The following is a 25,836-nucleotide window of genomic DNA, read 5'->3' on the forward strand; positions in this document are numbered from 1 at the left end:
TGTTAACATTATTTGTAGTATTCGTGATTTTAGTTATATTTAGTTTATTTAGGATGATGTGGTGATTTTTCCCGGGAAAGTAAAATATGTAGCTCGCGGTAACAAACTTTCCACCAATCAGATCGCAGAAACTCACTCTGTGACTGACACTAACATGGACCTTCTTAAACTTTCCACCAATCAGAGCGCAGAAACGCATTCCCTGTAAGGCCAACAGCCAATCGGAACGCAGTGTCGCTCTCATGTACAGACAGTAACATGGAAGACCAGCCTGGATTGAGATTTACAAACACAGCCTGCAGAGAATATCAAACCAGCCCATAACCCGTGTTTCCGAGCGCGTTTCATGTGTTTTGTTTGGAAGAAAGGCGTCTTTCTGAAGTGATGAGAATGTTGGGCATGTACGTGCCGGACAGATTCGTGCTGAAGTCCTCTAAAGTTCAGGACGGGATGGGGCTTTACACTGCCAGGGCAGTCAAGAAGGTTCGTGCATAAAACAAACTCTCCGCATGAAAGATAAAGTATGGGTTCTGTAGTAACTTCTGGAGAAAGACTTCTTTTATTACTATTTTCACTTTCCTCATAGTGTATAAAGTATAAACGCCTGGTTGTAGTTGCATTCCTCTGTGTGTGTTTGTGTGCGCTTACGTGGGCTGCCACGTCCCTTACAAACAATCACCATGGTAACCATAGTTTCCGCCAAAAATTCACCATGCCAGCCTCCGTTTCCGCCATGAAGTTACTACAGTTATTGTTGTTATGACAGTACATCTGCGGTTTATGTGATATAAGCCCCCGCTGTCACTAAAAGTAAATGAAACAAATGCCAGAAAGAGTTTTTTTTTTACACTGTTTGAAAAAGATTTGATATAAACTTATATGACTTTTCAGCAAAAACAATACATATATATATATTTACTGTGGTAATTGTTTGTAAGGGCTCTACATCTGCAGCAGGAGTTTTACCCTCTTCAGTTTACAAGATAAAGTGTGTGAACATCACATAACCTGCAAAAACATGTTCTGCTCAATATTTCACCCCGACAAAATAATATCTATCTATCTATCTATCTATCTATCTATCTATCTATCTATCTATCTATCTATCTATCTATCTATCACATACATTTAAACTTGTATGTGGTTTAATTTAAATGTTTTAAATTGCAACTTCATCACAAATGTGTACTTAAAAATATTACAACTTTAATGTAATATCAAACAACACCCTACAGGTATAATTATAATCAATTACTTTACATGTGTAAGTCAACATATCAAAATAAGTGTACTTCTTTAAAGCACAACAAAAGATTTTTGTGTAATATAGCATGTTCTGAGACGTGCCTGAGGACTCAGACCCGGTTTACACCTGATATTAAAGGGTGCTTTCACACCTGAGCATGTGTTTAGGCATGTGTGAACACGGCAATCGCGTTCGGATCCGCACCACTCTGAGTTCGCTTGAGGTGTGAAAGCAATCCGACCCAACAGACCAATGAACCAGATGGTATTATAAATGTACTGTATAGAAAGCAGAAGTGTCTGATTCTGTGAGTGAGCCAGGGGCGTAATTTGTGGGGGGGTTGGGGGGGAGATAACCCCCCCAATATTTAAATCTATGCATTACAACCCCCCCAATATTGATAAATATGCAGACCCAAGCTTCAACCCCCCCAATGTTCAAACCAAATCTACACCCTTGGAGTGAGCACATTAGTTATCACAGTTGAAAACCAAAAGAGTGTCTTCATCTTAAATGTTGTGTAATTGCGCTTCCCTGTGTGAGAATGCTGTCCCTTTGAAGACTTGATTCCTGCTCTAGCTGCATTATAACATTCGTCTAGTGTTCGCGTGTGTCTTGACAGTTACAAATAAAGCCATGACGCAGAGGAAACTGACCAATAAGAGGACAGTTACTCACACGTGACTTGCGTGATCACATTTTGGTACGCTTTGAAAGGTTGCCTTGTGAAAGCGAGCCGAACCAAGAAGAAAATGCAACATTGCAACAAATCAATTCCCTGTTTCGGAACAAAACAAACAATCTATTGGTGTGAAACGCCCGTTTTGGTCGATCGGATCGGATCACAAGGTGATTTTATAGGTGTAAAAAGGGTCTAAAATTTTTTAAACTTGTCCACTTTTCACCACTTCCAGAGGTAGTCAAAAACGCATTCAACCGGATTCCTTTCGTAATGTGAACGCTCATGTGGTCGAATGTGTTCAGACAGACACAAAAGACCGTCTTCTCTCCGTCTCCTGAACTAATGCGTGACATTATGAGAAGAGCTCTAGACAGACAGGGTTTAAACTGTCGGCTGGAGACTCAAGTTTGGTTTGAAGACAAAAAACATACCAAGCACAATGTTCTCTCATCATTCCTGATCTCTAACACACACTCACAGCGTTCGGCTGGTCTTGCGTCTGTCAGAGCAGAAACTAAAGATGATGCTTTCTGTGTGTTTTTCCGTGTCTCTGGTCGTGTCCATGTGTAAATTGCACAAGCTTATTTTGTCCATTAGATGGAAAGATCTGAAAAATCGCATCCATTTACCCGCCCATAGACCCTCCGCTCTAAAAATCAGGACAGAAGTGGTTGAAAGTGGACAAAAGAGACGATTAAAACACCAGGTGTAAACAGGAATGTGTCTCCCTCGTCCACTTGTGATCCGATCGACCAAAACTCATCTTAATACCAGGTTGCTCTGTTAGTGCGGTTCATTTGAATAAGTGTGAACGCTGCCATCTGAACCCTGGCGCCACCAAACAAGCGGACCGAGATGCTGAAAAGATGAGTCTCAGTCCACTTCCAAACAAACTCTGGTGCGGTTTGGTCCACAACACTGACCAAAGACATGTAAACGAACCAAAAACAGGACATGATGTCACAAGATGTGACCCTAAAATGCTCCAGCATACCTGTTCGTGATGTTTCCCATCACAGTTCAGTGCAGGATCAGAACCGCGTCTCCTCACTGCAGATCTTCATTTGTGTGACGGAGGGATTCCTGACGCTGTTTTGTCTCATTTAACCGTTTATAAGCTCTTCACGAGTTCTCAGCTGATCAAAATACCATCATATGAAGCTACACACATACAACGAGCGCATTTAGCCCAGAACACAGCATTGTTTTGATGTTCGGTAAGTTCCGTCACAAAATATACATTATAGAAGCAGACCAATCAGGCCGTGAACACATCCATATGCCTTAAGTTTCGGTGATAAAAATGCCAATGTGAACATTAAGCGGATCAGGAGGACTAAGCAAACCAAGCGAACCGAACTACAAGTGTGATACACCCTAAATGTGTGAAGTCTCTGAATAAGCCTCTGTGAGTTGAGAATCAACCTTGATCATGTTCAGATCCCACACAGGCACTCCAGAAACTGTGGCATCAAAGCCCAATCCTACAACACACTCGCACACAAACTTCCTCTTTTTCCCCACAGGGTGAGAAATTCGGCCCGTTTGCAGGTGAAAAGCGGATGCTGAGTGACTTGGATGAAAGCATGGATCCACGACTGATGTGGGAGGTGGGTGACTAGACTCAACAATGATCCCATCGCTTTACCCACAATACATTTGCTATGTGTCGCCACAAAGATTTTTGTTTTTGTGTCACTTGGGAGCACTTCAAAGGTAACTCATATCTGATAAAACGTCTTTACAATACTAGATGCTAGTTTATTTCTTGGCTGTTTTATGACTGTACAACATTTATGTTTTTCTGAAGAGTAAGTGAGTGTTTGCGCTTACAAAACCCGCGACTATGCTAGGCTGTTGGGAGTGGTTGTTCAGAGGGAGATATTCAATTGCTGAGGTGTCTTAACTGGTTTTAAATGTGTTGACGTATGGTTTTCTAGGTTGTAGCTAGTGTTCTGTCTCTGTGATTTCCTTGCCCTTGTGAAAAAGAAGTGTGCTTAATTATATTGAATGTGCACTTGTCATGCTTTAAGAAGAATTTTGATGTGTTAACTAACATACTGAAGCACATGTTAACTACTTGATTATAACTGTAGTGTGTTATTCAATATTACATTTAAAGAGAATATATTTGAAATGTACTAAATTGCAACTTCATCATTATAAATGTGTAATCACAAATATATTTTAAAACATGACATGCATGTTTTTAATATTTATGACATTAAAGTATATTTTAGTTTACCATAAATGCTTGTCAGTACATTCAACAGTACACTTTAACCATATTTCAAAGACAACAGAAGAAATTAATGTTGTTTATATGTCTATGTGGTGTTTTTAATGTGCTTTAAGACAAACCATTTGTAAATTCATAAGTCGACACCATTGCTGAGTATTTACTCCTTAAAACTGCAGTGAACCAAAGACAGTCTCAAAAACACGCTTTGAAATCGCTGGTGTTTCTGATGTCACAAACTACCTTGTAACCAATCAGATCAACGTGTGAGTGAGTGGAGGCGGGGCTCATTTGCATATCCATAGAACCACGTATACTAAATGAGGCAAGGGTGTCGAGTTACATTCAAGATATTTTAAGGCATGACGATTTTTTTTGCAAGGAAAAAAACGCTTAAATATGTAATTTTGGTGATCAAAGATGAGTTTTAAGGCATACAATTATTGGCCTAAATTCTCTCATTTGTTTCAAGTGAATGGGACTTTTTCACCCATTTTATTGTTCACCAAACAAAAACCACCTCTCATCAACATGTCACATGATTTGAGGGATTGACGCAAACAGTGCGAGATGCGTTACACACCAAAGTTTAATACTTTGGGTAGAGATTTATTCAAATCAAGTGGCGTTTGTCTTTGCAAACAGAGATCGTTGAGGTCTGACTGAATTTTAACCATCTTGGAGAAGTTGTTGCCCCTGTTGTTCAGACAGACGCATCATTGCTCGTCTCCAGGCAACGATTCATTGGACGAGACATGCCAGCATGAACTCAACTCACACTGACTCTCCCAGGCCAGACAGAGCTACGGGAGCGAGACGCGTCTCCCAGTGCACGGCGTATCTAATATCCCATCAAATATCTGCTCTTAAAAGATTTGAGTTTATTTTCAGCTGCATTAAAGTTTTAATTATAGTGAAGATCAGGTCGTGTTCAGCCACATTAGAGCTGTGATTTACTGATCTGCCTGCCCTGATGACACTTTTCTGCCTAAAGTATAGTGAGCCTAACTCTTAAATTACACACTTGTGCATATAATTATTATGATATATCATGTTAGTGTGCAATCTTTCACTGTGCCGCTCTTTCATGCTGCTCGTGTGTTATGATGCAGGCAATTTCAGGGAATTTACCTTTCAAGATCAGTCAGAATAAGTCACTATTAGCCAGCGTTTACCTAAGACTAAGACTGAGAAATGGCTCAAAATAATAATTTGTATCCATAAACAGTGAAATATAGGTATTCGTCAGATTTGGGCAAAGAGCATGTCTGTGGGAAGTGAGCAATGTTCCAGATATACTGTATTATATATATATATATATATATTCCGTCAGTATTGGAAGCCTTTACAGCGTCTCACCAAAATCACTTACCCAACAGTTTTTTTGTGGGCGGACCAAAGCAGCCAGTGGGCGGGAGTTATGCAAATGTGTTACATAGTGAAGTAGCTACGTCACAGAAATACTACAATCAAGGCGTTTCAGGCATTTTTTGTCTGTTGGAGGGATTGAAATCCCTTTGGCGTGGCCTATAAAATGATCTAATAATGTGAGTTAACCTGTGTGTAACCTTTGAATCTGTGTGCGTCTGCAGGTTCGAGGGAATAAAGGTGACGTGCTGTATATCCTGGACGCCAGTAGCCCTCGTCATGCTAACTGGCTTCGCTTCGTTCATCAAGCCCCTTCACAGGAGCAGAAGAACCTGGCCGCCATTCAGGTATGACAAGATGCCACAGGCTGATAACCACAGACTCTCTCTCTCTCAAAGACACACTGTTGCTGTGTGCTTTATTTGAGTTTGGAAAACTCTACACAGACAAACAGTTTGTGCATCAAAGTATGCCAGTGTAACTAAGGCTCTACTCATAAATCATTTGATGTAATCACTTCAATAGGAATCCACACTGGGTATTTCGTTTGAGTGCAAAAGATTTCCCCACGAAGAATTTGTGATTTCCCCATGCATTGTGAATTTTGCGTGAGGAAAGTTTTCTTTCTAGGGAACTCCACGTTGCATCCAATGACGACACTATGGCGTACTGTGGAAGCTATAAGCAGCGTTAGCTTCTGTCTTATTTGGTGTTCGTTTGTCCTGTACGGCTATATTGATCTATTTTAGCTTTATAAAATGGTAAATAAGCAATTCAGATCTCTGTGAGCTGCCTGGGAGCAGAGCGAGGACTGTTATCTCTCGAGGGGGCGCTGACTGTGCTCACTGTGATCGGCTTCCGCTCTTTGATGAGAGCGGTCAGGCTCGCGCATCATGGGGGTCGCAGATGGAGCTCGCAAGGAAGCTTGAACAGGACGGGCCCGTCCCTTTCTCAGCTCTCACCTGCGGGCTCCAGTGCTTTCACTCGGGATCCGGAAGCCCGCTCTGTAGGGTTTGGGTATCGAGAACCGGTTCCATTTTAGAACCGGTAACAAATTTCCAAAAACCGGGGATTCGATAAGACGCACGCATTTCGATTCCGCTTATCGATTCCTGACTTTGGGGCCGTTCACATATCGCGTTTTTTTTGCGCGTGCAAATTCGTTATTTCAAATGTAGGCGTCTGATTTTCCAGGCGCGCATCAACTTTTCAGAATACCGCAGGTCATGTGACAAAAACCAACCGACCTTTCCATAACAACATTGAAAGCTCGGCCGAACAGCTGATCATAGTACAACAAAGCAGGTTTTTATTTGACGTTGTTCCAGAGAGGCGCGTTTTAGTGAAGCGCTGTGGAGCTTCTGGCCCGACAGTGGAAACGCAGCATATTTTGGGCCCGAGGCTTTTAGCCCAGCACGGCCCATTGGAAACGCGGCTACTGAGGTGTCAAGGTCCTGGAATAAACCATTCTCGGCTCACATCTCCAGCCCCACAATTTCTAACTATTCTTCGGTCGTGGGGATGAGGGAGCACGGGGATGGGACGATGCCCAGGGCTGAAGAGACGCTGGCTAGCTATCTCTCCCCCGTAGCTGCACTGACCCTCATGGCCCCGACCTTGCTGACCAAACCATGAAGAACAACGTTATCTTTGGTGGGCAAAGCTTAAATGGCAGTAGGTCTTGAGTTCTTCAGGCACACCAGGCTGACCTGCTGAGGGACCTGGATGAAGGTGAGGGGGTTGGGCCTGACCAGTTAAAGAACTGCGTCGGGCCCCAGATCTGTCTCTTCGGGCCACCAAGGATTCGGTTGAACCTCTCTGGCGTTAAGGAGAAAGATAAATCATTCCTGTTGGACGCTCCGCTGTCTCCTCCTGAACTTTCAGGTATCCTTTATAGCTCCTAATATAGATTTATATAGATATATATATATATATACGTCACAGAATTCCAATTCTATATAAATATATATATATATATATATTTATATAGAATTGGAATTATTTATATAGTATTTATATAGAATTGGAATAGTTGCACATGTGGTTCAGACGCAGTCATGGCGAGGTGTTACCCTTAGCGTTGGTCATTGGACACAGCGTCTCGTTCCCTTCTCAGGGAACCATGGTTACAGTCATAACCTGAGACGATTTCCCCACGCAGATTTCATGATTATGAATTTTTTTGCAAAGATGAAAGATTCCCGGAGATTTTGCAACGAGTTCAAGTTTGTCACATGATTTTGTAGCATTGATTAAAAAAAATTAGATTGAATCATTTTTTCTCTATATTTTTGTCATTTCTCTCACTTCTGACATTTTAGAGGGATTTTTTTCCCACTATGATTTCCTTTTCAGTAAGGAACACATTACATTTACATTTATGCATTTGGCAGACGCTTTTATCCAAAGTGACTTACATTGCATTTCAAGGTCCACATTTACATTCTTATCAGTTCTTGCGATCAGTTCTTACATTCTTATCATCTTATCACAAACGATGCACTGCAGCCTTAAAACTGTATAACTTAACATAACTGCTTGCCTTTTGCAACGCCTTCGCATTAGGAGCACACCTATGATTCCTGAAAATGCTGTCTACGTAGGGCACTCATTAGGTTTTGGACCAGAGCCACAGAGAGTGACAGCAGCTTTGCATAAGGCTTTGAAACAGATGCAGACAGCGGAGGGGATGAGATGGAGTGAGTTGTTTGTTATGTCTAGTGGTGGTGATGTGCGTTCACAGTGCCAGAGATCTGAAAACACCAAAGAGTGCGGAGATAAGAGAAGTGCAATGAGCCTTAGATGAATAACACATACACACACACACGTGCGCAATGTGGGCGTACACATGTAGGCATAAACATTTGAGGTGACATGAGTTGGATACGCAGTTGAGTGTCTATCAATAGTTTGGTGACCTGGCAATCTCCTATGACCTAATCACAGTCTGTGTTAATGCGCCTTAGCACCTCATAATTCAGTCGCAATTATGGGAATAATGCCATGATGGAACAATAATTTCACAACTCATCTCAACACGTGAAGAATGTTTAGACCTATAGCAAACACTATAAAACTGATCGCTACAAATATAGTATGGAAATGTGCGGTGTGATTCTGCATGTTAGACGTGTTGCTAGGGTTGCATGATAATGGTTACACTGATAATTACGGTTATTTTGCTCAAAAATGATAATCATGAAAAACAATCATGATTGCTGCCATTTTAGAAATTTCTTCATAAATTATTATGACGTCATCTGAAGCGAGTTGTTTTGGCCGCTTGGAAGTTAAAGGGGCGGTTGAGAATTTTGGACATCGGACCTCATTTCCAAGTTAGCCTGGGTGTTATTTATCAGTGGAGACAGTTTTCAACATTTTTCATCCAGTCCTTCCAGTTGCATAGTTTGCCGGTGCTAAGCTAGCGCGAGTCAACGGTATCTGCTAGCCTGTCATTAAAAACAGTTTTACCCACTCCACAGTACACCAAAAGCAAATAAATTATAACGCCAGACTATCGATGTAAATGTCTGTTGAGAGAATAATGTTAGAAATCAAACTACTCTTGCATCTCAATGATCGCATTACATTTACAGGAACTAGTTTCTCAGCAGCGGCGGAATTTTACTTTGCTCCGGTTAGTAGTACTGCGCCGAAAAGTAAACACAGAAGCGCACTACAGTCGGGACGTCTAGCTAGCGGTTGCCTAGGTAACTTAATATCACTCCGCCGCTGCTGTAGACTGTGCTAATAAATACAGGGAACAAAGTATAACTATTACAATGCGATAAAAGGGTAGTTTTATTTCTAACATTATTCTCTCAACAGACATTTACATCGATAGTCTGGCGTTATAATTTATTTGCTTTTGGTGTACTGTGGAGTGGGTAAAACTGTTTTTAATGGCAGGCTAGCAGATACCGTTGACTCGCGCTAGCCTAGCACCGGCAAACTATGCAACTGGAAGGACTGGATGAAAAATGTTGAAAACTGTCTCCACTGATAAATAACACCCAGGCTAACTTGGAAATGAGGTCCGATGTCCAAAATCCTGAACCACCCCTTTAAAAGCTGTTTTTCGACTAACAAATGAAGTTTTGAGGATATTTTTATAGTACAATGTCTTCTTATATGTAAAAATATCAAGGGAAATCTGACTACATTTAATGCCCTTCCGATATTTATCCTTGTTTTCGCATGGGCCGGTTGCAGTCTCTATTTTTCTGAAGCCACTCCAAAGTCTTTCGCGTTTGTTCGGGTGAATCTCCAGTTGCCACTGGTTATTGTCGTTTGAACCTTTCTGGATCCGCCATCAAAGTGATACGTTTAATTATATCAAGTGCTGCGAGAAAAGGCTATAAATCTCCACCCAACATCCTCACACTCATATCCTACTAGCCGAGACTTATGTGGACAGATGTGACGTAATGACGCAAAGACATGCTAAAATTTCCCGCAGAAATCCACCAGTACCACTGGAGTTAAAAGCATTATTACAAGCTTACCGTTTTGAATCGAGCTACGGCAAGCACAGAGTTTTGAACACTGGCTGGTTATGTACTTGCTCAAAAAAATATTTTGGATAATTTTTAACCCAAAAAAGTTACGGACTGCAGCTTTAACTAAATTATTACCGGTAATAATTTTAATAAAATTTTACATTAACATTTTTTATCATGATTCTTTTTTTTTTTTGCATAGATGGATGAAGAATCATTTGCGAAAGCATCACAGTGCTTGTGAATAATTTTTTGCCAGTTGCGGTCTCTGGTGAGTTTGAGACGTTGACGATCTGATGGCCATTACAACCAAATCAAGAGAACTGAGTCTGCGTTTCATCACACATGACACTTCTCTCAGCATCTCCCTGTGGATAAATCTCCGGCTCCGGTTTGAACATAATGTACAGCAACTGTGCTTATTTCTGCATGACCTTTTAGGAAATGAAGGTCTGATAAAGCCATTAAACAGAGGTTGAAGTGTTTGCCCTTTGACCTTAATCAGGATGCACTGTTGATCTTACGCTTCCCCTCGTGTGAATGTTTGATTGCTCCTCCCAGCGGTTCTCTGTTATGTTGTCTGTTCAGTGTCAGACGACACCTGGATCTTTGCTTTTCAACGTCTAATTCAGTTTATTCCCTTTGTAATAAGACACATTTGATATATTTACACAATTTATGCTAGTAGTGCTTTTATATATTGAAATTGAACCGGACAAAACTTTGCTGACTGCTTTAACTCAAGTTAATAAAGTGTAGGCGTTCACTCGCACGGGTTTCCTATGGTCATGGAAAACCTGGGAAAATAAGGTGATTTCAGAAGCCTGGAAATTAATACAACAATGTTAAAAGTTATGGAAAAGTCATAATTTCTGAGCACACAGGGACCAGAAAGCCAAATCATTTGGCGTTTATAACTTATGACTGGAGACACTTAACTTCAAGGATTGACGCCGACAAATGGAAAGTCTTTCTTTTTCAGTGTTTCAGTAAAAAAATAAAAATAAAAACCATATCCAGTAATTATCAACAATTTAAAAATTCAAAAGTTTTGTCAACGATTCTGATATAGAAATTTGTCTAATACCAAGAGCTGATTTTTATGTTAGTTAGGTCATTCCTACGGTTTGGTGGATTTTGGACTGAGCAGGTTTGTTGAAAACATTTTTAAAACTCAATTATTTTTTAGTCTAGTCAGATTTAGGGAAAATGCTTAAGATTTTAAAGGGCAATTGGGTGGACTGGAGTTTGAGGGACATAAACTAATTTAATAATTTTACAAAAAAAAGTTCAATCACAATCAAAATAAATAGTATTTCATGTCAAAGAGAATAAGTAACTTCAAAGTGAAGTTGAGAACACATGATTGGGGACGTGGGAGTTTGTCTGTCAAGTGCTTCAATTCTTAGGTACTAACCATTATGAATTTGTGTTAATTGGGTTTAAGTTTTTGTGTTAATTACATCTATGCATGAAAAACCATTTGGCATGAAAGTTTATTAAAATTTAATGTAAAAAATTGTTTCATGGGGACATAAAATGCTGATTTGCTGCTCAAGAAACATTTCTGATTATTATCAATGTTGAAAACATTGTTGTGCTGATTCATATCTTTATGGAAACTGTGATACATTTTTATCAGGTTTCTTTGATGAATAGAAATTTCAAAAGAACACATTTTTTTTTAAATAAAAATATCATATTCTTGCTGAATGAAGTAGCTGACACTGTTTCTTTTAACAGGATGGAGAAAACATCTTCTATCTGGCTGTTGATGACATTGCGACAGATACGGAGCTTCTGATTGGTTACCTGGACAGTGACATGGAGGAGGAAGAGGAGGACCTGGAGGAAGATCAGGACATCAAAGAGGAAGAGGAGAGCAGTAAAGAGAGCCAACACCTCAGCACAGAAACCGGTGTGTGTTCAGTGTGTCTGAAATGGATTTTAATATAGTTTTTAATAAAGGATTTAGTATAATAGTAATTTGATTCTTGTTTACTTTTGGTTTTTCAGCCAAGTATGATAAAGATGAAGTAGACTTTTTATTGGGTTAATCAAACATAATCAGTCATCATTTAGATAGAATAAAGATTACTTGAATTTTTCTAGTCTAGACTTTCTAAAATCAGACATTGAAACATTATTTGTAAGAAAAAAGGATAGATTTATTATATGACAATGTGACAAAATGGGTTCAAACTGAAAAAAGGCTTAATATTGTTCTTAATCCAAGAATGCTAGCATTATCTGCCATTGTAAAACTCACGTCAGTCGAGCAGTAGTTCATAGATCTGTGTGTGTGTGTGTGTGCGCAGAGCTGGTGATTAAGAATGAAGATTACCCATGTCTGCTGTGTGAGAACAACTTCCCCAGTGAAGACATGTTAGCGGAGCATCTTCAGAGCTTTCATCAGAGAGGAAGTACAGAGGACAAAGAGTTTAAATGTCGCTCCTGCGGAAAAGAGTTTCCTGTCAAACAGGCCCTGCAGCGCCAGTCAGTACCACACACACACTCACACTCACCGTATACACAGCGTCTCATGTGTGGTAATGCTGATATCCTGTTTATTGGTAGTGTTCTTCACTGTACAGAGAGCTCAGCTTCATCAGAAGACCCTTCAAAAGTTCATCAGTGTGTCCTGTGTCACAGCACTTTCTGTTCAGAGTCCAGGTACACCAATCTGGAGTCGCCTTACCGTACCAAACCGGCTGATGTAGCAATCAGACACATCCGTTCTAATGCACAGTGCTCACTTTTCACCATCCGTATATTTTTGCATTGCATATTCTGTTTGACCTGGAATTACAGGAGCATTACAGTTGGTTGGAGACAGTGTTTTATGTTGACTTTGAACAAAAATTCTGTTTGTGTGTGACAGTTTTGAGCAGCATAAAGAGGCGTGTAAAGGAGACGGTCGGTTCATCTGTAAGTCGGAGAGCTGTGGGAAAAGATTTAAAAGTAAAGACGCCCTGAAGAAACACAAAGGCAACGTCCACACAGGTTGGTCACACACACACACACGCGAGACGGGAGTGAGGCGAGTGTGAAATTACCCGTCTGTAATGAGAGTCTAATCAGCGGCTGTTTAACATCTTCATTAATCTCCTGGTTTCTGATCCGCTCTTCATCCCCTCTGTCTGTCAGATAAACGTTAAGCGCTCCCTCCCTCTCTGCACTCATCTTTTCACCAGACTCTCAGCCAGAAGCGCAGACAACTGAGGAAATTAGTCAAAGACCTCTAATCGGCCGATGAAAGCATGATTCAGAATGTTTTCAATATTATTGTCAGTAATTATAATTGGACAGTTTGGCCACATGCAAGTCAATCAGTCATTTGCAAATGAATCCAAACTGTGTAAAGCTGAACGATTTACTGCGTGCTTGTGGAAGTGCTTGTAGGCACATAAATGATTGTGCGTGTTTTGCTATAATAAGAGCATTTAAAGTTGATATGGAAAGCAGGAGTTTTTTGCTGTTTTGAAATAAAGGTTTGGTGTATTACTGTATGTAGACGGAAACACTGACAATGCAAACTCTCTCACTAGTCTTCTCCATTGTTCATTGCATTCTGGGCTGTAGATATTGGCTCTGAATCAGTTCCTCAAATGCACTGAGGGATGGGATAGTGCCCTCACTGCGTCAAGTTTTCAGTATTACATTTTTTTTATTTATTAAACAACCCTGCTTTGCATGCCAACAACTCATATTTAGTTTACGGACACCACTTTACTATTCTTTTCGCACTGCACAGATACTCTAGACACTTTATTTTACCTGTTTCTGACGCTCACATCAAAGCCAACTCAAGAAGATGATGAATCACTCTGGATGTTAAAATATCCTCAAAACCACGAGTAACACTGTGTCCTAACCAGACGAGCCACAGCCAATCAGAAGAGCGTGTGGGCGGAGTCTCCACAAGCGCACTGCACTTGCAACCAAATAGATAAGCACATAATCAAATTCATACATATTTACATTTTTTTAAATAAATACTGAGTGACTGAAACAATCTTTGTCAGAGAATACACTTGTTTTTTCACACTGAGTTCACAGTTTAAATATTTGTTTTCTTTAATATATTTTGAAGATCTGAGGTGAATTATCCATTGTTGCTTTCAGTACGGCTATAAGGTTCATGCAAAATGATATTTAAACTTACATTATATTATTTTAACGTTAAATAAAGCACATAATCAGTAATTATAATTTATGGGCAAAATTCCTTGGGCAAAATGCAGTTATTTCAATAGGAATCCATGCAGTCTGGAATTTACCCATGCAGATTTTGCGCCATATTCAAGTTTTAAGATGCAAATTTGCCATGCTGAACAATATAATGCTGCTTAGTTTGAAAATGACCTTTGAATAAGCAGTGTTTCATGTATAACAGACCTTTGCTCGCAAAATTTCACCTAATTTCGATAATGTGACTGCGCCTTAACACTTGTACACAAAAACAGCTCGCTCAGAAATCATTATGGTTAGTTATGAAATCACAGTCATTACCTCATTAACATGTGGTAGGCCACAGTTACATAGCAACACTTATTAAATTTTAACAGCTTGCCAGTATGCTGAAATTAACCAATCACAAGAGAGATCATTTACATATTGAAATTTTAAAGATACAGTACCAAAAAAAAAAAAGAGTAAACGGATCATTGAGAGGGTGGAAAATAACTAAATATGTACTAATAATAACTAAGTAGGCATTTACACAACAACAAAAAACTGAAAACGTCTTATGCCCTTTGGCCGTTCATTTACACGACAACTGCGTTTTGGGTGCCTGAAAATGCAAACATTTGAAAACGGGTTTCAAAGTGCACATTTTTTTAAGTTAATACTGGTATCGTCTCCGTATAAACAAACTTTTTCATACGTAGAAGAATGCATAAGTGCGCAGGTGCGTAGTGTTTCTTTACAAAGTGACATCGCCAACTACTGGCCTGACAGCAGAATACAGCGTTTTTAGTTGCTTTCACGGATCTGTGTGAATGGGGATCGTTCTCAAAAACACAAAGGAAGAACTTTTCCATTTTCTTCCATCATTGTCGTGTAATAAACCCTAAATTACGACTGCTTTTACTGCAAGAAACCTTTACTGACGTTAAAGTGGATTTATAACAGAATACAGTGCTACAAAGGGTAGAAGATGGCATTTTAAAGCCTTTTAAAATACCAGTGCTTTAAGAACTGTTATTGACGGATCTCGTATCCACTTACTTCCCTACTGGAAATACATTTTAGCTGACCTTTCACCCCTGTTAAATATAGTTGTTTTTCCTTTTTTCTTGGTTGTGTACTTCATGCTGAACCAGGAACTGATTTATTTAAGGGCTTCCTGATGTTTATTTGAAAGACTGTTTGAACTGATGCAGTGTCTCCATTAGCATCTCCTCATGCCATTAGGATCTACCGCTGATGTGATGTATGATCTGTGTGTGTGTGTGTGTAGGGAGTGCTCGCAGGAAGTTGGTATGCACCATCTGTAGTAAGAAGTGCTCATCCTCACTCAACCTGCAGGAGCACCGCAAGGTCAGATCACACCTCCATAAATCTCCTCTTATCGTTCATCCAATCCATCTCTTCATATTTCTTACCTTTCGCTCATCTATTTTGTCTTTAATCTTTCTCCTCTGTCATGCCATCTATCCATATGTCCTTTCTCTGGCCCTGTCTCAAATGGCACCCTCAGCCCTTGCAGGTCTCCATACTTTGAGTTCATGCTTCTAGCATCTGATTCACTAAAGGAATTATGCAAATATGGTAATGGAACAAACATGCTCAAAAATATAGTGCTGAAAACAATTAGCACCAGGCAATTCCCTGCCTTTTTTTTCTCGTGGTGAAGAGAACAAAATGTATAATGTTATATAGATTGAAAGTAATAGTTTTCTGTTGTGAATAAAATATTAATGATTTAAGTAATAATTTGTTGTGCTTTTGAAGCAGAAATCAGTTTAAATGTTTTAAAAAGCTGTTAATTACAATAACTAGCTGATAAAACTATTGCAAAAAAATAAATAAATAAATAGAACAAAGACTTGAGACGTGACTTGGAAATGGACCCAAAGAAATTAATCTTGACTTTGACCCAAATACTTGAGACTTGACTAGGATTTGGACCCAAAGACTTGAGACTTGACTAGGACTTGGACCCAAAGATGTAAGACTTGACTTGGAATTGGACCCAAAGACTTGAGTCTTGACTTGGACCTCAAATACTTGAGACTTGACTTAGACCTGGACCCAAAAGACTTAAGACTTGACTAGGACTTGGACCCAAAGATTGAGACTTGACTAGGACTTGGACCCAAAGACATGAGACTTGACTTGGACCCAAAGATTGAGACTTGACTAGGACTTGGATCCAAAGACTTGAGACTTGAGTAGGACTTGGACCTGGACCCAAAGACTTGAGACTTGACTTGGACCCAAAGACTTGAGACTTGACTAGGACTTGGACCCAAAGATTGAGACTTGACTAGGACTTGGACCCAAAGATTGAGACTTGACTAGGACTTGGACCCAAAGACTTGAGACTTGAGACTTGACTAGGACTTGGACCCAAAGACTTGAGACTTGACTAGGACTTGGACCCAAAGACTTGAGACTTGACTAGGATTTGGACCCAAAGACTTGAGACTTGACTAGGACTTGGACCCAAAGACTTGAGACTTGACTAGGACTTGGACCCAAAGACTTGAGACTTGACTAGGATTTGGACCCAAAGACTTGAGACTTGACTAGGACTTGGACCCAAAGACTTGAGACTTGACTAGGACTTGGACCCAAAGACTTGAGACTTGACTAGGATTTGGACCCAAAGACTTGAGACTTGACTAGGACTTAGCCTTTAGGGACTTGTGAACATGTCTGCCAAATATACATGTGACACCAAATGTTACTATACATATACACAAACAACATCTGTCACTGAAACTGCATAATCACAAAAATACAATTATTCTAATCAATATTATATTCACACTTAAATATGACTAAAACAGCATACTAAAATGACAAATGGGACATCTTACAGTCACAAATGAAGGTCACTAGATGATAAATCCATGTCAAGTGTGCCATTTAGGACAAGGCCTCTATTTGTCCATCTCTCATGTCTCGCTTGTGTTTTCGACTTCCTCTTTTTCTATTTCTTTGGCTGCTGTATGATCCATATACATAATGTTCTCCTCATCAGTTTCATTGTTTTTGAAAAGCTAGGAAATAAAATAAAAAAATGAAATTTGGCCGTCTTAGACTCTGGTTCGCTCTTGTGTGCCGTCCATCTCTCTGTCTCTCAGTAGGAGGTGGGCTTCATGTGGATGTTGTAAGGTTTTCCACTGGTGTGAGTGTGTACAGAAAGGTCGTCTTTTGTTTCACAAGCTCATCCCTGTGGCCCTTGTGAAATTTAAGAGCTGGGAGACCAGACTGCCCAGCCTTCCTGTTGGCGTCAGGGTTCCTTCTGCAAAAAGACCTGAGAAATATCAGACAAATAGCTTCAAACAAATAGATGACTTCATCATCATCATCACTATCTCCAAAATCACCACAAAAGTCAGAATTCTGAGCTTCTTTTCACTGTTCCTGGTTCATTTTCTCTTGGGAATATTCATGGTTTGGGTATGTGGGCTTCCTTTTCAAAATATATACCACTTTTTAGATGCTTTTCAATGAAACCGCAACTTAAACCTTGGCAGAGTGAGTTGAGAGGGACAAATGAAGGTAATTTGAGTTTCTGACTGAAGGATGTAGGTGAAGAACCACAATGCAGTTTTAATGTTCTTACAATTGGAATGCATCCCAAGCTTCCACTGCTCCACCAAACCAACATCCCTTTCTGTTTTGGCCTGGAGAATGCTATCGTCACTCTCTTTGCCTAAACTTGACGTAAAACAGGCACTTCCTCCTGTCAGCGTTCACTCATCAGCAGTTATCAGTGCAGCCGTTCTGAGAGAGAGCCTTTCCAGTCACAGCTGTCCGGATTTGGCTTCAACCTGCAAGAGCATCATCTGCGTTTGCCGCTCTGTTGTGTGTTTCTGATTGTACGGCAGCGGTCGGTTACTCTAGAGAGGAAATGCTAATGTTTCTGTAAAATTTGTCCCACAGGTAGTGTTAAACCCAACCTGTTTGGCGCTTCTATGTTCTTTTGTTTTATTCGACATTTGCTTGCTCTTAAACAAAAAATACATTCAAATGAATTAAAGTTATGTTATAATATTTAGAATATTCATTAGTGGTACACTGCAGTTGTAGTATGTTGAATTGAGATTTACATCTATCCAGTTAGTCAAACATTTATACATTTATTCTATATCGCAAGGCAAGACATAATAAATAAAAATAACAATAAAAGCAAAAATTGATTTAAAATGTATTAAAACAGTTCTAAAAAAAAAAGAAAGAAAAAAAAAGAAAAAAAAGAGAAGGATAACAAGATAGATATAGTCTGGATTTGAATGTGACTACAGTAGAGCATGTGGAGCACATCTGATCTCTTCTGGAAGCTGGTTCAGTTACGGGTGGCTTAAGAGCTAAAAGCGGAAACCTTGCTTTGAGTGAACCCTAGGTATTTCTAACTGTCTTGATCCTGATGTTCTGAGTGATCTGTTATCAGTTCAATATTCAGTGAGCATATCTTCAATGTAGTGAGGTCCAAGGCCAGTGATTTATAAACACGTAATTGTAACTGGAAGTCAGAGTGAAAACCTGATGACTGGTGTGAAATGTTCAGATTTTCTGGTTCTGCTCAGACTCCTGGCAGCAGTGTCCTGTATGAGCTGCAGCTGTCAAGCATGAACAAGTTTCTCTGATTCTTGACTAGAAATAAAACAATCCAGGGCCAAAATTGAGACAGGGCCAGAGAAAGGACATCTCAAAAAAATTTTGAGATGATAATATTATTGATAATATTAAAATTATTGCTTTGTCATCGCTACTGAAACTAAGGTCTAACTCCAAAATCACACCAAGATTCCTGACTTGATTTTTAGTTTTTTTGACCCCAAAAGTCAAGGTATGCGTTCATCTCGAGAATTTCATCTTTGTTTCCAAGCGCAATGACTTCAGTTTTGTCTTTGCTTAACTGAAAAAAGTTTTGGCACATCCAACTGTTAATTTCATCAATGAATTAACACAGGGTATTCGTTAGGTCGGTAGGGCTTGGTAGATCTGAGTGTCATCTGCATAACTGTGGTAAGTAATTTAGATCTTTCTGATCATCTGGGTCAGTGAGACCATATACATGTTGCACAGGAGTGGTGCAAGAATTGAGCCTTGTGGGACTCCACTTAGACTTATGGTCACCTATGTTCACATTGTAACCTCTCCTTTCTAAGTATGACTTGAACCATTTGAGGACCATCTCAGAAAGACCTACCCAGTTTTTCAGCCAAGAAGTATGCTGTGATCGACGGTGTCTAATTGGCCTGTATCTTTATTTAGGTGTCATTTAATATCTTGACGAGCGCTGTCTCTGTACTATGGCCCTGTTTAAACATGGTATTTAGATGTGTTTTGGCGACGGGGTCTAAAACTTTTTGAGCTTGTCCACTTTCCACCACTTCCAGAGGTAGTAGAAAGCGCATTCGACCGGATTGCTTTTGTAGTTTAAACGCTCATGTGGTCGAATGCGCTCGAAAGACCATTAGATCGAAAGATCTGAAAAAGCCCAAACATTTACCCACCCATAGACCCTACGCTCGAAGAAATCAGGACAGAAATGGTTGAAAGTGGACAAAAGAGACGGATTAAAACACCAGGTGTAAACGGGAATATGTCTCCCTCATCTACTGTGTACAAAGCGTATATGATGCAGTCGGAAACCAGATTAAAAGTTGTTCAAATATCCTTTTTATCTTAGGACTTTGCTCATTGAAAAAAAAACACTTTTTTGACCATCTTGCCTATGAAAGGAAGATTTGACTTTGGTCTGTAGTTGCTCAAAACGGTGTTATCCAGATTGCTCTTTTTCAGGAGAAGTTTAACAACTGTGGTTTTCAGGGACTCTGGAAAAGTCTCAGAAAGAAGTGAGGCATTGACCACTTCTAGGAGATCTGCTTCTTAAACACACTTTTGAAAAAAACATGTGGGAAGTGTTTCAAGGGAGCAGGCTGATGTTTTAAGATTCTGTACAGTTTCTTCCAAGATTTTACCATCAATTGCTTCAAAATCAGACATGGTGGCTAATGGAAACAAACTCATTGCATTTGCTTTTGGAGAGCAGTTCACTGGGAATGTGACTCGTAGGGTTTGTTAATCTCTCTACATTAGCAAAAAGAGTGTGGATGTTGCTGTTTATAATGTATGGAAAGAAAGTCTGTCCAGCTAAAAGAAAGTTTAGGGAGAAGCTAATCTTTTAAAATGTTAGGTTATTTATGCACAACTGATGCATGTACTTTTCTGAACTCATTGATGGAAGAATTTTGGCATTATGTAGGTCTAAGAAATACTCCCCCACTGCATGATGAATTTAAGTTTAATTTCAGCAGAATGAAGTTTAAATCTCTGTGGCCTTACTTGATTTCCTAGGCTGCCCGTTATACAAACATGCAATTTGGTCACAGACCTTTTTCCTGGCTCTCCATCTCTCTCCATCTTTGTCTAAATATTAGATGTCCAACCTTCCTTTTTGCACCAGACCATGTCCATCTGACTGCAGTTCATTCGTACCAGCAATGCCATTTGGAAAGCCTGCAAATATGATTTGCTCTGTGAGGGTGGAAGCTCAATGGCTTTCTTTAGAGTCTCCTCCACATGCAGACAATTTCTCTATATGTTCGTAAACTGGCATGAGAAGATTACAAGTGCCAAGCGTTTCACAGAAAACTAAGCTGTTAGAGATATGAATTGAGAGCAGAGCGTATAGGAGAAGAGATAAGAGAAGAGAGTTTCAAGAGTTTCAGCTCAGTGATCATGACATTTCACATTAAATGACCATACAAAAGCAGATATATTCACTGAGGAGATGGGCCAGTTTTTACTTAAAGGGTTAATTTGGCTAAAACTTGAACATTTTGTCATCATTTATTCACTCTCATGTCGTTCCAAATCCACAAGACTTCCATTCATCTTCAAAACACGAATGCAGATATTTTTAATAATACCTGAGAGATTTCTGTCCCTCCATTGAAATCCATTAAACCAAACATTTGACATAAAGTCTAAATTAGGCAGGTCATCATATAAAGCTACTGTGTCTCTTCAGAAGACTTGGACTAAACTGCTCAGTTCATATGGATTACTAAGGGAATTAATATTTATAATAATTTAGAAGGGAATTATTAAGGGAAAAGTGTTTATTTATTTATTTTTTTGTATCCATTTCGTTCTTCCGGTTGAAAAAGCTAAGTTAAGCAAACGTCATGAAAAGTGAGGTGCGTTAATCCGGAGTGGTGATTGGCTGCTGTGGCTGGAGAGCACGTGTCTACGTCATCAGTGTCTGAGCTTTTCTACGCATTATTCATCAGAATTAACTCTTTTAATCCAATCACTGCACTGTATCACAGAAACTAAAGCTGCTGCTCTCTCCGTATGTCTCCGGTCACGTTCATGTGTAAATTACGTGAGCTTATTTCGTCCATTAGATCGAAAGATCTGAAAAAGCCCATCCATTTACCCGCCCATAGACCCTCCCCTCGAAAAAATCAGGACAGTAGTGATGGAAAGTGGACAAAAGAGACGGATTAAAACACAGGTGTAAATGGATATGTATCTCCCTCGTCTACTTGTGATCCGATCGACCAAAACTCATCTTAATACCAGGTGTGAACAAGACATTTAAGATGATCAAATGACTTATAGGCCTGGAGTGATTTTAGGGCAAGTAAACAATGACAGAAATGTCATTTTTGGGTGAACTATACCTTTACAAATATGTAAATTAATCTAGTGGACGTCTGCATTTTGTGATACAGCTTACCCCACCCTGTATACGCCCTCTAGAGTCTTTATAGGTTCTCACAGAGACGATTTTTGAGCATTACATGTACTAGACTTGACCTTAAAATTGAACAAAACGGAATTATAGGGAGGCATTGCTGCAAAAGCCTTGTTGAAGAGCAATAAAATACCACTGGAAAAATCCCTCAGATTTATAGTTGTGGCTAATTTTTTGACAGTAAACATTAAATCTTGTCCAGGAACACATAAAGCGTATGAAGACAGTACATTTGTTTGTTTTTTTATGTTGCATTCTGTTGCAGCTTTAGAGCTGAGTGAAACGAGAACTCCCAGAATGCTTTCTTACTCAAGTTCATTTCATTGAATCAGGTTATTCATACAGCTTGTTTGAATGAACTAGTTAAACAAATCATTCAGTTAATTTGAGTTGTCACTCAGTAGTTTTCATTAGTCAGGTTTACGTCTTATAGTGTAACAAATGTTTTTTGAATCAGTTATATTTTTATGATCTATATTTCAATTCATTTAAACCATAATGGTCACACTTGAAGTTGCTGGGAGAAATAAATACTGTACGAATACTATGTAATGCAATTACTTTTTCAAAAGAGCAACTGACTGTAGTTTATGTACTTTAAATTATTAGTAGCTTGTAGTTCGCAAAGATAGTGTTTCAAAGTACCTCAACTCTGGATTTACATCAAGTACTGTGACACATGTGGCGTCTTGTTTTCATCGTATTGGATGAAGTAGCGGAGAAAATTTGACAGTTTTATTATTGACTGTTTGTAATTTTCAACAGAAACTGACTGGCTAGAGTTCACTGTAATTTGTACCTCCTGATTCCCTGTGAGAAAACTGACTCTGTTCAGACAGACTGAAATGTGAACATTTTTCAGCCGAAGAACTCTTCCCATTGAGCAAAATTGTATTTAGCAGAGGAGCTATTCAAAACCGCTCAGAAGTTTAATTACATTTCCATCTGTGTGTGTGTGTGTGTGTGTGTGTGTGTGTGTGTGTGTGTGTGTGCGTGTGTGTGTGTGTTGTCCTCTGTGAGTTGGGTTGAGGATATTTTCAAGGTCACACACTAAGAACAGGCAACTAAATCCCACCCAAGAGTTCAGCAATCACCCTCAATGGTCCATTAAAAGACTTCAGATGTGTTCTGGTCATTACGGTCATACGCTGAGCGTTCGATTCTGGTCTGGTCTGTCAGTGTGTTTTACTTTGTGGTTACTAAACGCAATTTGTGACACTGAAAGTTCAGCAATTGAAAGGTTTTTTTTTTTTTTTTTTTTAGCCCTTAAAGGGCCCTCATGAGGTTTCAAACCTGTATGACTTTCCTCTTTGAAACAGAAGATATTTAGAGATTTTTTTGTTTTGTCCGTGAGTGGAAGTAAATGGTAACCAAAATTGTCTACCAAAAGTCTTCAAAATATACAGGCCATACAGGTTTGAAGTGGCATGAGATGAGAAATTGATTTAATTTATTTGCATGAAATCTCCTTTAAAGACCTGCAAGTATTGTTCTGAATGATTTATTTTTGTATTTACAGTATTTACATGTTATAATGTTGGTGTATTTCCAGGTTCATGAGGTCTTTGACTGTACGGCCTGTGATAAAAAGTTCATTTCCGTGAATCAGTTGAAGCGACACATGATCTCACACTCTGGTGAAGACCATGCACTCACATACATACAAATAATATACAACCAACACATGAGTAAAACATTGTTTACGAAGATGCTGTTGGCTTTGCATTCTCTTTGTGTTTGTAGAAAAGCGCCCGTACACCTGTGATATCTGCAGTCGGAGTTTCAAGCGTCTGGATCAGGCCACGGCTCATAAGATCATCCACAGTGAAGATAAACCCTACAAGTGTAAGGTGTGCTGGAAGGAGTTCGCTCACCGCAACGTCTACAAAAACCATAAAAAGGTGCTGATCAGCCTATGTGTTTATTCCTGATGTCTTGAGAGGCCTGCACCCTGTGTTTCTGATGTTCCAGTTTAAAGTGGGGCAGAGAGGCAGAATTAAACTGGAAAGACAGATGGTTGGAGAGACCGATAGATTGATCTGACAGATTTTTGGTCAAATAAACTTCTGGCATCTTATCTTAACGGAAATCTGGAGCCCAATCAGCCACTGTGGAGCCTAATCAAACCCTTCAGCCTAACCCTGACCTGTAATGACCCCACGCGACCCCTGACCTTTACACCGCGCAGATAACATGAAGCCCAAAACCCCACACAGCTCCCAACAGAGTGTGTGAAATAGAGAAAAGAGCACAGAAATCAACATTCAGATCTAGATTGATAATAAGGCATCATTTACTTTCTTAATAAATGAATCTAATTAGTAATAAATGAAAACTTAGATAAAATGTAATAATTTTGGGGCTGATTTGCAAAGACTTTTGTGCTGATCTGACTTAGGCAAATGTAACATTCGGGACATTTCCCGAACACATGCTAAGAGCTGCCAATCACAACACACTGGGCCAGCTGACCAATCACAGCACATTTCGTATTTCCGAAGGCGGGGCTTCATCGAAATCGCAGTGTTCGAGCCAGACTGGCGAGAGAGGAGCTGTAATAATGTACAATATGTGAAAAATAATGTGTTTTTTGAACAATCAAGCATGAAAACATATTTTAGTACACCCCAACAACTAAATCAAGACTTCGTAAAATGGCACAATAGGACCCACTCTTTTTTTATTTTTCATGGACACACACTGCTTTTTCCCAGTGTGTTTGTGTTTTCTAGGGTGTTCTGGGTGGTTCAAGCCCAAGTCAGTCAGTCCACTCTCAATCCCTTAGATTCCACCTTCAAATCTAAGGGATATTTTTAATTTGCTTAATCCTCCACCAAGTCCAGACACTTCACATTATGTAAATTAAACACATTATGAATTGCGTTTTATGTTGTTTTTGACCCCTTAATCTCCTAAATCGGTTCTCTGGCCTGCTTTTCTGTCTGTAGACACATTCGGAGGAGAGGCCTTTCCAGTGTGAAGAGTGTAAGGCCCTATTCCGCACCCCGTTCTCTTTACAGCGCCACCTCCTCATTCACAACAGTAAGTGTGTGTTCCACGCGTGCAACACGAGTGCTCTGTGTCTGTGTACCCCAGCACCCCCTGAACCCTGGGCTGTGTGTCTGCGGGTGCAGGGGCTCGTGGAGCCAGGATGGGTCTCGGCTCTGCTCTGCCCAGTCTAGACTGATCACACTGAGATTATTGAGCTAGAGGAATTTCCTGCTGTCCTCCCCAGAGAGACACACACACACACACATACGGCTAAAACTCTTGTATGTATCTGGTGGAGAGGACTTGCACAGAGAGAAACAAAGTGTTGCTCTGCTGTATTTACTGTGTGTGTGTGTGTGTGATCACTTATGGCCCACTGTGACATAATCTGATCCATCTGTGTCAATATTTGGTTATGAAATAAAGCTGTTTTTGTGACCATCTATTAAACACACATTTTCGTTTTAAAAGGCCCGAGTGGCTCAGTGGAGTAAGTCCTCCACAAATATTTCACAAACACCCTCCTTTGTGTTTGTGTGTGTTTGAGTGTATTTGTTTGTGTATGTCTGTGTGTGTAGTTTAGATCTTTATCTGGGTCTTTTGGCGTAGTGTCTTTTACACTTTTTTTTCAAAGTTCAATATTTACGTTGCAGAAGCTATGGACAAATCAACCAATATTTTGCTATTATTGGCATTGTGCTTGACCTGAGCAATTAACACTTCCAAAATATAATAATTCACCATTTCTGTTTCCAAATATGTTTAGCAAATATTGAGTAATTAATGCATGTTAAAAATATTATTTTCCATGTGTGCATTGCAATTGCTATAATTAAATTGTTTAGCTTATATCACATATAC

General features: G+C 39.6%; 1 protein-coding gene across 2 annotated transcripts in view; it reads left to right on the forward strand.

Annotated features, from left to right (window-relative positions):
* The first annotated feature begins 230 nt into the window (after positions 1 to 230).
* Positions 231 to 25,836, forward strand: part of prdm5 (PR domain containing 5) — a 73,971-nt gene continuing 48,365 nt past the window's right edge. Inside the window, exons 1-11 of one of the 2 annotated variants that reach the window (XM_084099688.1) lie at positions 231 to 483; positions 3,455 to 3,538; positions 5,760 to 5,882; positions 11,778 to 11,952; positions 12,353 to 12,530; positions 12,612 to 12,707; positions 12,916 to 13,037; positions 15,499 to 15,578; positions 23,537 to 23,621; positions 23,728 to 23,885; positions 24,933 to 25,026. In XM_084099688.1, coding sequence (XP_083955814.1) covers positions 385 to 483; positions 3,455 to 3,538; positions 5,760 to 5,882; positions 11,778 to 11,952; positions 12,353 to 12,530; positions 12,612 to 12,707; positions 12,916 to 13,037; positions 15,499 to 15,578; positions 23,537 to 23,621; positions 23,728 to 23,885; positions 24,933 to 25,026 — 1,294 coding nt within the window. In that variant the 5' untranslated portion in view covers positions 231 to 384. Of the gene's footprint in view, positions 484 to 3,454; positions 3,539 to 5,759; positions 5,883 to 11,777; positions 11,953 to 12,352; positions 12,708 to 12,915; positions 13,038 to 15,498; positions 15,579 to 23,536; positions 23,622 to 23,727; positions 23,886 to 24,932; positions 25,027 to 25,836 lie in introns of both variants that reach the window. The other variant, XM_084099687.1, reaches the window with a different exon arrangement.

The sequence above is a fragment of the Abramis brama genome (assembly GCF_963993115.1).
Source record: "Abramis brama genome assembly, chromosome: 22".
NCBI classification, from domain to species: domain Eukaryota; kingdom Metazoa; phylum Chordata; class Actinopteri; order Cypriniformes; family Leuciscidae; genus Abramis; species Abramis brama.